The sequence below is a fragment of the Tachypleus tridentatus genome, chromosome 13, assembly GCF_004210375.1.
Source record: "Tachypleus tridentatus isolate NWPU-2018 chromosome 13, ASM421037v1, whole genome shotgun sequence".
Lineage (NCBI taxonomy): Eukaryota > Metazoa > Arthropoda > Merostomata > Xiphosura > Limulidae > Tachypleus > Tachypleus tridentatus.
In genome coordinates this window covers 81,331,776-81,344,332 of record NC_134837.1, presented here as the reverse complement: position 1 = coordinate 81,344,332, position 12,557 = coordinate 81,331,776, and the positions used below count along the sequence as shown (strand labels likewise).

The following is a 12,557-nucleotide window of genomic DNA, read 5'->3' as shown; positions in this document are numbered from 1 at the left end:
GAAAAATGAAACTTTTACCATAGGTACAAAAATCCTAAATGAAACTCTCATAAAATAATAAGGTCCACTATTTCTTAAAATGTTATGAACTTCTTTCTCATGCTTGAATATTTTATTGAAAAAGTTAAAAGGGTATGATTTTTTTTTTATTTACATTACAATAATGAAGCAGTTTTCATAGTTTAAATGCATGTTATTCAGGTATACTGATTTTCAACATCAATACTAGATCTTTACTAAGCAAACATACAAAGGTATATGAAAACTGAAACAGCTGTAAAGGTGATAGATATAAGCACTACAGAATAGAGGAAAGAATCTATTAATAACAAATTGTACTAGAAAACAAACTGAACAAGCCAAAATTGTGAGAGATGCTGAATCTACAATAGAACAGGTATAAATATAGATGGCACCATAGCATTGGGAATACTCATTCTAATTATTCATCCAATCACAGGTAAAAACTACCAAATCAAAAATAGCAAACCATCCAGAAAACAGGTGCTCTAGTTCAAAAACATCTTAGGTACCACAAATTGGTTGACAAAAAAATATAAAAAAATACTGCACATGTGTTTATTAGTAAGAAAGTAATGTATCACATAAAACTTACTCTGTTCTATAGTTAATGCATCTTTTATCAACCCCTAGCACACTACAATTTACAATATTTTGTGATACATATATTCAAACAGTATATGCATGTCGAGAACAATAGGGGGTTCAGTCTAAAAGTCTGAGATCTGCTGCTATAGAGGAAATTATTCTTAGTATATCAGTTTGTACTGCTCCTTGGCTAGTTTTGGACATGATAATTATTATAAACCAATTAAAATAGTTGTAGTATAAACCAATATGATTCTGAATCTAGTCATCCAATCTCCTCCCTTCATAGCAATTTCTTGGTAGTAGTTAATATAGAACACCACCCACCAAAACAGTTTATAATCATTATAGAACTATTTGATTGCTTTTGTGTTTACAACATGACTACCAAAACTATGAAGGTGAAACTACTGTTTCAGAGGTTTTTATTTGACTTTTGAACTGAAGTAAAGCTCAATAATAAATAGAAGAAAAATTATAACATGAGGCATTTTGCACATTATCCTGATGAAGTCTTAAGAGAAACTATTATGTTCTAAACTAGTGTAGTTTAAATTTTCATGTTAACATAGTTAGTGTTAGCATTTCATTTAATATATTAATAAAGTATTTGATGGTTGGTTTCTGGTGAGTATTTGATTTTTTTAAATTTAATTTTTAAGAAAGTAGAGTTAAATGATTTGGGAAAATGAACAAGTCTTAATATCAACTATATACAAATATTATATTTAATAAGTGTAGTGACTTTTTTACTTATTTTTTGAGAAAAAAATTTCATTAATTTTATGTACATCTAATTTCTATAAACTACAAAAGTTTTCACAAAATTGCTTTGGATTATTTGTATATTTAGTAAAAACAATCACAAATAATAATAACCAGTGGGCATTTCAACACTTCATCCCTCTGTTTTTGTATGTTGCTGATGCAGTCATCTGGAGACAGCAGACATCCAGCAAAGGTTAGTTACGCCTTTATAAAAAAGGTAACAGGTCTTGTTTTTCAATATGTTCAGTTTGTTGCTGGTTATTTTGTTTTTAGAAATGTATGCACAGGTCTTTAAATTTTTTTTATATGTTTGACCTGCAAACTTGCCAAAAGTAAATTTACTAAAAATTAAAGCTGAGTAGTATTTTCTTGAAGTTAACACCTTCTTCTGAAGGCAGACATTTCCACAACTTGCATTTTTAAAAAAACTCTAAATATTGTACAAAATGGTCTTGAATGTTCAACAAAAAATCACTTGGGAGAGGAGGAAAAAATTTTTTTTACAAGATGCAAATGTTCAACAGTGAAATACCATTCATATAGTATTTGTAAGATTTATGTTCAAAGTGAAAAGTGGACATAAAATGTAAAATGGTACATTACACAATTAATTTTTGTTGTTTTTTTCATGTTTACACAAAGCTACCCAAAAAACCATTCAATTCTATAGCTATCTTTAATTTTCAACTGACAAATGAGAAGGAATGCACCCAGTCAATGGCACCCACTGCCAACTCTTGGCATGGTAAGACTTGACACTATTTTCAATGCACCCACAGTTCCATATACACAACAAATATGTGCAGCACTTTAATTCACAGTTTAGAGAAATGTTGCAACTGATGTTATTCTAGGTGGAGATAATTTGAACAGTCTATATACATGTTAACTATACAAGCTTTTTTTTTATTCCCCTAAACAATCTACCAAAATCATATTGATTACACAAATCAACATACACCAATAAAAAGTTAAAATTAGCAGTAGATAGTGGGATTAAAAAAAGTTAAAAGGGGTACCTACAGGGGCATACAGTTTAAAGGTAACCATTTGAAAAAGCATAATTAAACTTTTCTTTTAAATGAAGAGAAGCTGATTAATCATGTAATGATTACCTTACTATTGGGTGAACAAAAACATTTAATGTATGTAACATTTCAGAAATTACTTAATACATGAGAACTGCTGCTTTTAATATCCTTCTTTAATCATTTTAAATGTTTTCAATTCTACAAAAGTCACTGGTAAATTACTGATATAATGACCTACTTAACAGTTTCATAAAAGCTTACTTTATTCAGAGTACAGAAAAAAAGGTATACACACACACACAGAAAAAAAATGTTGGAGCACAACATAAAGACTAACATGATAATGTGGGTATCAACATCACAAAGTGACAGAAGTATTAATATGCAAGAAAACCACTTCTGCACAAGATTCAACCTACGTTAAACTATAGCAGGTACCAAGCCTGCAAATAAGACAATCACTTTAAAATACTGAGGCCTTTTATATTAGACCATACTGTTACAACTATGACACATTTGTTACACAAAATTGCAAGCCTTACAGATACTCTCTCTTTTCTGGTACTTGATATTTCAATCTTTAGTGTACAGGTTTTGTTTTTTCTAGTGAAATTATTGTTTAAATCCTGTATTTTCATTAAAAAGTAACAAGTAACTGAGTTCAAAAATACAAGGAGCCATAACTGTTAGAAAGTTGAACAATAGCTAATTAACAAAGTTTGGAATAAAAATTACACCTCTACGCACTTATTTCAAACATTAACACCTTACAAAACTGCATTTCCACATTTGGGGAAAATAAAAAGGTTAATGGGATAATTATACGAAACACTGGTAATAATAAAAACACAAGCATCACCCCGATTTTAAAATAATGTCAAACAAGTAATGACAAAAGCTATAATTGTTAATGTCAGTGTAGCATATTTTTAGCTATTTCTTGGCAAAGAGCTGCTTATAGAACAAATTTGCCACTATATTAAAACAAATAAAAAATATTATACTTTTGATAAATTCTTGTCGCATCATTTAACATATTTGCATTAAATCAAATATATCATGAATAATTATGTGACATGGAAATAGAAATCATTACTTTTTATCTAACACTTTATCACTATAACATACACAACAGTATAATCTTCTCTAATAAAATCTACTGCACTTACTGGTTTTTTAGGTTACTACAAAAATTATTCTTAAACATGACTGAAAATACTGTGAAATTCAAGGAATAATCTAATCAATGACTTCTAACTTTCTCTGTGTGTTAATAATTTACATAAAATTAACTTTATACTATTAATAAAAAGGTTAAAAAGTTTTCAAATTGAGGACTGTAGTATTCATTCCTAACAGCAATACAGCTACTTAGAAAACAACTCTCAACTTCAACATTGTATTTTTACTTAATACACATCCATCTAGTAAACAAAAATAACTTAAAATATTTGTAGTGAAAAAAACAAAAACCTAGAAAACCTTACAAGTTTTAACTCTTTTATTTAATATTTTGGTAGCTTTCTATGCATTTCATTAGGTTGCTAGTAGAGACAGAAATTAGGTAATAAAATGATTTTCACCAAATAACAAATAAAACATAAGAGAGAGATATCCAAAAAAACTTTTAAAAAAATCTTTTCTGAGACATTGAAAGTCCTAGAACAAAACATTGAAAAAAATTTATTTTATTCTGTTGAAACCTTATCTAGATATGGTAATGAAATATTGCAAAATAAAAGTTTATGATTGAATCATACTCTAAAAAACAAACATTTGATCCTATGACTGATCATGACTTGTATATTGTTATGATAGCTTATGAACCTAAAATTATGACACTCACTATAATAATGGGATCAAAGACATTCAAAATAGAACACACAAAAATGAAAACTGTACATGCCTCAGGGAACCAATCTTATCATTACAAAGGAAGAGGTAAAGAGAATCTGACATAACAACATTGCCAGATATCTTTTTTGGCTTTCTTTCCTATCCTTTCAGCCACTTAGTTTTACTTTCAAATTCAGTGCCATCTTTAACTGCTGATAAAAACTTTGTATACAAAATCTTCTCATTTTATATCCATCAAAAGACTCATTTGCTTCCAATATACAGTGTACAAGCATGGAATATTCAAAAGATATATTCCAACTGATTCTTGTGTATTCAATGGGGTGAAAGTAATTAACTTTACAGACATTACGCACAAGAATTGATGGCTCTTAAAACTGGAATAAAAATAAAGATCAAACCTTTTTTTTTTCAAAGTTCAGATACTTTCGTGAAACAGGTATCACGTACTAATCAAAGAGATTTGGTTTTCTTGTACAAAATGATATTCAGAAATAAAGCAGTTCATTGACCACACAAGTACAAATGCAGTTGAGAAGTATACGTTTTGGTTACAGCAGACAGAGCTGCTTAGTCCAACACGGATTTATAAACCATCAACTTGCAGCAAAAATCCAATCGTGTAAGATGGACACAGGGAAGTAGTAAAAACCACCAATTCAAATGTACACCGTGCTTTATGGGCCCCAAGGTAAAATCAATAAATGTACAAAGGACTGGGTCCCAGGGTGCAGACAAAATGTTGATAAAGATCACGGATACTTCCTAATCATTCTTCACTTTCTTGGAAGTTCTATTAGTTAAAAAAAAAAAAAAAAAGACAGTAAATAACTCTTTACACAGAAATACACACATTTTCTCTAGGACTATTGAAATCATCCATCAAACTTTATACAACTACAAGCAATATTATTATTCTGTAAAATTAACTGTAATTACACAATAATTATTTCATTTTTTGAATTTGGTAAATTTGTGTTTATTCCATGTAAAAATCTTTGTGTCATATTTTCATTTCCAATGTTTTCAAATATCAAAACTCATTACTTTTTTTTTAATTTTCATTTCACAAACTTCACAAGTTATCTAAAGACCATGAGCACCTGTATCAATAAAGTTTACACTACTCCAATTATACCAAAACAATTAAGGTCTGAATGTCAAAAGATGGCATAACATTTGAAGCAAAAAGGCATAACTTTCACATTAATCATGGACAGATTAAGAGAAATATGGGGTAAATACCCAGTTTACATGATTTGTTTCATTACAAACTCTAATGAGCAAACACTTAAGTACAGAATATTTAACTATTAAGCTTGAAAATTTATACCAGAGAGACTAGATGGTGCAAATCTGGCTGGTTGGTCAACACTAATTGCATAGGCAACCAAACAGAGATGAAGCTGAAATCTCAATATGTCCATTTCTTGATAACCAGCCTGGGTATATAATACAGCTCAAACCAAGATTGCAAAACAGAAATGGGATAGACAAGTGAAAAGCAAATGTTAATCACAACTTACACAGTCTTATACTATAAATGGTTGAAATTCATATATAGTAGGAATGTTGATACTTGGCAGTAAGAATCTGTGAATCTTCTTTCTGAAATGTATACCTGAAATTTTCATGTGCCTTCTAGGTTTTATAAGCAAGACTGCAATATTAAATAACAATTTGCTAGTTTACCAACATTAATTTCAAGCCATGCACAGTGATGAAACAGTAAGCCAATGAAGAAACAGTAATTTAGTTCTGCAAAGAGACTCATATCTGATGAATTCTCAAAGCAAACTCTTGGTTAGAGTTATTTTACTATGAAGGCAAGAGATAGCTAAACATCCTTAAGTCATAGGTATGCAATTTCCACTGAATGAATAATCATAATATCTTAAATGAAAAAAACAACACGAGAGGTTGCTCTTGGAATGAATGTTTAGCAGGAACTTTGCAGTGTGTTTGTTTGTATTAGTGTAAAGCTATGCAATGGGCTATCTGCCTTCCATGGGGAACAGAACTCTAGATTTTACTATTGTAATTCATTTGAACCATTCTTGAACAAAATTTCATTTGAAAGTTCTTGTATGTGAAATATCATAATTCATTTAAATACTTGTGATTGTATCTTTAAACTAAGAATATTTTATTCCTACCACTGAATCACAAAAATAACTTAGTTCTACATTTCAGGTGTTAACACACAAATTTTCACTTACCCTTCTAGTGACCCAGCTGGTCTTTTGACAGGAACAGAGTTTCTGGCTGCAGCAGGAGCACCATCTAAGAAAAGACAAAGCAAAACCTTAAATTTACTGAAATACTTAAACAATATTTATCTATGATAATATTGTTCCATTTTTATTTCATTATTACTTGCTAAGTGTACAACAAGAATGAAAATCAGATATGTGCACTAATAAAACAACAACAAAAAAGCAAACAGGTCAAGATCAACAAAAATGGTCTCTTCAACAACAGATATACCAATAAGTCTTCCAATTCAAGACAAAATTTATACAGAGGAATCCAGCTAGTTGAAATAAAACACATGCAATCTTCCAAACTTATGTTTCGAAAAATTAGGCTTATACACAAATACCAGGGAAGGGATGGGGATTGTATATGAAACAAGTGAAGAAAACTTTTCAAAAAAGGAATTTAATGTATGAAATGGCTCATATCAGTGCAAACAAGATAGCAGATATGGCATTTGCAACTTCCCCACATAACAGCACAGTCACACAGTGAAATAGAATGTTAACAGGCAGAAACAGGATAAACTCAACTGTGATTGAATAGTTATACATAACACTATATGTACACACACACACTCTCTTCCCTCTAGCACATTTAACCAAATTATGTTTAATAGTTATTATTGAAGTATACAGCAATGGTTCCAGTGAAATGGACTGAAAAATAACTTGTTAAGGAAGAACAAAAACTATGAAAACAAAAACTTGTTTACATGAACAAGTAATTTTTCATAATTTCTGTTTAAACAAATGTTTAACTTATTAAAATTCACATATGAAACAAAAAATGAAGAAACTAATTTGGCATTTATCAAAGGCCAAAAATACCTTAATATACAACATTTATTATATTATAATACACATTTTACCATAAATGTAATTGTTACAACTATTTACAAAAAACTGTAAAAGCAAGCTCTAAAGTATTTAATATTAGAAATCCATCTCTTCATACATCATTAGCAAAAGATAAGCTATTTCACAAACAACAACAGAAATTTTTACACATTTAAATTCAGAGAAAAACAAAGAATACAAATAACAATGCAATATTTATTAAAAGTAAAAATAATGTTGAACCAATTTATGAAAATTTCATATAACAAGTGGTAAAAACAAACAAACAAAAAGCATGGAATATTTATTAATGACAAGTGTATGGTCTTCTGCACAACACAAGTTTTACAGATGTAGACAACATATAAATGATAAGTGTGTGCATGCATGCAGCACTTGTATAAGACACACAAAGGGTTCAAAATCACTCACCTTGCAACCACCTGACCTGAGTAGCAGGACCATATCCCTTTTCATTACGAGCAGCTATTCTGAAGATGATGGCAGGTTTCATGGTTGTATCCACATGGGCAGAAGCCAAGCTGTTGTTGTTAACTGTACAAGTAGCCTTAGGGCCACAATAAACTCTTACAAAAGCAAGCTGTGAAGGGTTAGATGTAACTGTAGTCTTAGTTCCATCTCCTTGTCCACCGGTTGTAGCTGACCTCACAGCTAGGTAAACGGAGTACTCAGTAATTTCTCCCGATGTATTCTGTGGAGCTTCCCATGATAAGTGTGCTCCATCTACTCCCTACAAAATACCAAGTGTATATTAATTTTAATGTAACTAATGTAAATGTGGTATTATGTACTCAAAGATTTTAGTTTGAGCTAGTTTTATTTGCTGATGTCCTAATGATTTGCAGAAGTAGTACAAAATATTGTAAAGTTTTCCTAGCAGATTTGTTCATTTAAATCTGGACTTTAGTTTGTCCACAATCACTGACTTTGTTCAACAAGGTGCACAACCATATGACAACTTATGCATGATGAAATAGCAAGTTTTATTTTGTCTGTAACCACGCATTACCAACAAACAGTCAATTACTAGTCATAAACTAATGAATAAAATCAACACTGTTACTTACCAATACTTTCAGTACTAACAAATGAAATGTCAAAGTAAGTACTTGCAAGCTTACATTAAAACGTGCTTTGCACACTCTACATTAAGAGACAGTTAAAACAAAGGAGAAAATGTATTAAATGTCTAATTTCTTTTATAAAAAAACATTAAACAATTTCATTATTGTTTTAAAATCCTATAAAATTAATCCTGCCCAATACCACTTTCAGCTAAATACTTTAAAAGTGTCAAGTTTCTTAAATACATGTATGAATGATAATTTTTGTAAATTTGTTCAATGTGTCATTAAGTTAGATATCAAAATTAATGCAATACAATATACAATAACTCAAAATGCAACTTTAAAATTACAGTATCAAAGAAAAGGTTATTATATCATTGATTACAACAGACACTTCAAAGTACATATTTTACAATTTCACATGGGTATGAGGATTCTGCAAATAAACAACAATTATTAACATCTAGCTCAATGTGTTACATATACACATAAACTTGTATAATGTGGCTTAAAACTTGAAGAAATTACATGCAAACAATGACAAACCATCAAGATGATTGAAGTTATAGGATAATGAAGTTCAGCATCTGTTAAAGCACAGACTATCCTCAATTCAGAATTATGGAGCTCTGTTGAAGCACATCTGTCAATGCAGACTAGTTATTATGGTGCCATCCCCAATACTGAAGCAACCAACTGGCAACAACTATTTGTATTTTATTAGTAACAGTACAAAAACTTTAATTTTTACATTAATTTTTTAAGTGTCTACAGAGTACTTTATAAAAATGCAAATGATGACTGAAGTCAGTATTTACAGGGTAATCCATAGTTAACCTATCTATTTAGGTGCTGTCATTTAGTACCAAACTTAATTTTTCTAGTGTTAATAATTATTCAATTTAAATATAGTAATATTTCTTCCAGGAGCTGTTGCAACATTACTTACTTTGTTTTGAAATATTTTTATCAATCAATACATTAAGAATTCATGTCAAAGAGATGTATATTTTTCAGTCTTAAAGAATAAGTGGGCATACACACATCTCTATTTAAACTAAAGATTATGTGAAATGCATGCTATACCTGATCATAGCACTGAAAATAAAACTTCCTCACCTTACTGATTTTGATAGCTGAAGGTGCTCCTGGAAAACCAGGCAGACACGTTTTAAACGCAGAGACTTCACTCCACGGACCACGGCCACAAGCATTAATAGCAGCTACACGAAACTTGTAGGCTGTTCCTGGCAGCAATTCCTGCTTCTTAAGCATAGAGTGGTTCGTTATAGAAACTACATCTATGTCCTGTAACATCAACAATGAGGTTGTGGTGTTTCACCCTTAAATAATTCACTGTAATAATTACTGTTGATGGCCAAATTAAAACCAGATATTTCATGATAAGAAAAATCCTCATTGCATCTACTATCTAACAAGAAATATCTTAATTTTACTAACTACTATATGCACAACATCAGAAGAGAGCTGCATAACGTTTACTTTCAAATTAGTACATTTATTGCAACAGTATTTCTTTAAAAACAATATTTATAGAGTAACACAATGGAAATATAATCACAGACATAAAATGTGCAAGTCCATTTGTATTTAGGCCATACATTGATAAAGAGAAATTAACACTGTACAGTATATTTTTTACATTAGCTAAGTTAGGACTAAAATACCATGCTTGGTACTATCTATAAATTAATCTGTAATGCTTTTCTTGAACCTAATGTTGGACCTTTCAATGTTGTTCTACTAAATGGGTAATAAAGAATATTTACATCCACCTTTTTTAATTTTTTTATTTCTTTATTCGTAGAGGAGTTGTAGTTCATTTGTTGAGCTTTCCAGCTCTTTGACAAAGGCAGGTGCTAGCACCATTTTTCTCAGTAAAATTCTTACTGTGCACACTTATAAGGCGTATTTGACAGCAGAATAATAGTATTAGAAAATCTTGGTGTCTTTGATTAGGATTATTTTGTCTTAGTCTAGAAATCCTGCATTTAAAGAAGTAGTGTTGCAATAAAGACAATAATCAAAGTGCTAATGTCTTGCAGGTCTCTGTTAATTTATTATAACAAGACTTAGTTTTTCTGTCATGATAATGCATCACACCTTACTATCTAAATAAATATATGCATGTGTGCATACATCATTTCCATGACAGACATAAAAACAAGCCTATAATCATTTAGATAAAGTCACATACATATTTAATTATAAATGTATTTTTGACATTCAAAAACAAAGTAACTGCTAACTGACCACCATATTCAATTCTGAAATGTTCAGCATTCTATCAGATACATTTATAACACTACAAAACTTTGATGCTTTAATAAGTTTAATTATGAAAACTGTATAGATCGTTAATAAATCATCAGTTAAACCCCATTTTCTGCAGAAATTTTCAATTAGCATCATTAATAAGAATTATTTAAATTGTGAATTTAACACATAATAAATTAAACAAGCTCTGTATACCTTCAAAAACAATTGTAAAGGGAAAAGAATTATCCATCTTCTAATGAACCATAAATTTTAAAATATTTCTTGAATCTGTAGCCACAAACTTAGGAGGAATATTTTATCAGAATAAAACAAAGAGAGCGACAGCATCTAGGTTTGGTATATCTATACTGAAGCATATTCTATCATCTAAATACAAATTCCAAGCACAATAAAGTAACTATGGATAAATTACTACTTCATTTATGTTAACGAATACTTTAATTGGTCTTTTTTTGACAGAAAATTGTATTTTTTAAATTCTACTGCATTATTTAAAAATAAGGACATGCAATTCATTTGCACTTTTATATTTAAAACATTGTTCAGAATCTGTTTTACTTTACAACTTACATCTTCCTTTCTCTCAGACTGTTCAGAAGGTAGGTAAAAATGGGTAACCTGTGAAGAATTCCCTTTGAAAATCCCAACATCATACCACTGATTGTCTCGTTTTACTGCCACTTTAGGAGTTAATTCAGAAACTGGAGGATCCTATTAAAACAGTGAATTTGGATGTTTTTATTTTAGTAAATACATATTTCACAGGAATTTACAAAACATGTTTAACAGGATGTATAGAAAATCTAAGTTTTCCATATTTTGAAAAAATTGTTTGCAATAAATTTGATTTGTTTAGCTTATGCTTTTTATTCATTTAAATGTTTTTTGTTTTTTCCAGGAATCTCATATCTCATAAATTATATTTTAAAAACTGAGTTTTGAAATTTTTTTAGTTTTTTGAAGCACAAACCACTGTTTTACAGGTAACTGCCAACCAAATGAGTGTATTAAATTAATGAATTACACAAAAAGAAAAAAGCAAAGCCATCTGTATCTTTTCTCAGCTCTCAGAATAAAAACAGTTCTGTTTTTCAAAACTACTTGTATTTTCTTAAATAACTGTTCTGATAACAAATAAAGAACATTATTTGTCATTACAAGCTCACAGAAATAGTAAAAATGTCTGGAAATGAAAATCTTTGTTTAGTTAGAAATGTTGCTTTTATAAAAACTATGTAAAAACAAGTTCTATATAGAGTAACATTTAAAATGAAAACAATACTACAACTAAAAAGGATAGATATCTGTTAGATTATAAACGTTCTAAAATTACCTTAACTACTGATTCAAAGTACTATCTGTCACTCACTGTTTTGTTCTCCGATGGCTCTGGTTTGACAACTGGAGCTGAGAGTGATTCAGTTGGCATACTCGAAGTGGCTGAGACTTCATCTTTTGACGATTCCTGTTTGACTGGTATGTCTCCTTGTTGGGTCATATTACTAGCAGATGAGATGGCGGCACTAGCAAGAGTAGCCAGAGGATCTACAGAAGAAAGAAGTTGTATATATATTTTTTAGTCAAGTCTGGAGTACTGATGAGGTATGTTGCATAAATGTATTTAATTCACTGGTTATTGTCTATTCAACTGAATGCACAACTAACAACTTGCATAACAATGTATCACAAACTGCTAATATACAATAACCATAATTTTTGGACTCATCTGTAACATTTTCCCTAAATACAGGAGAGTGCATGTAAATAGTTAAGAAACAAAGCTTCCCATTGAATAACCTTAATTTTTT

At 29.9% G+C, this 12,557-nt stretch overlaps 1 protein-coding gene across 1 annotated transcript in view; it reads right to left on the bottom strand.

Moving 5' to 3' along the window:
* Window positions 1-2,653: 2,653 nt before the first annotated feature.
* LOC143236197 (host cell factor 1-like) overlaps window positions 2,654-12,557 on the bottom strand; it is a 73,879-nt gene continuing 63,975 nt past the window's right edge. The window contains 6 exon segments of the mRNA XM_076474489.1: window positions 2,654-5,058; window positions 6,485-6,548; window positions 7,793-8,111; window positions 9,568-9,756; window positions 11,320-11,460; window positions 12,119-12,294. Of these exon segments, the coding sequence (XP_076330604.1) occupies window positions 5,031-5,058; window positions 6,485-6,548; window positions 7,793-8,111; window positions 9,568-9,756; window positions 11,320-11,460; window positions 12,119-12,294 (917 nt within the window). The 3' untranslated portion in view covers window positions 2,654-5,030.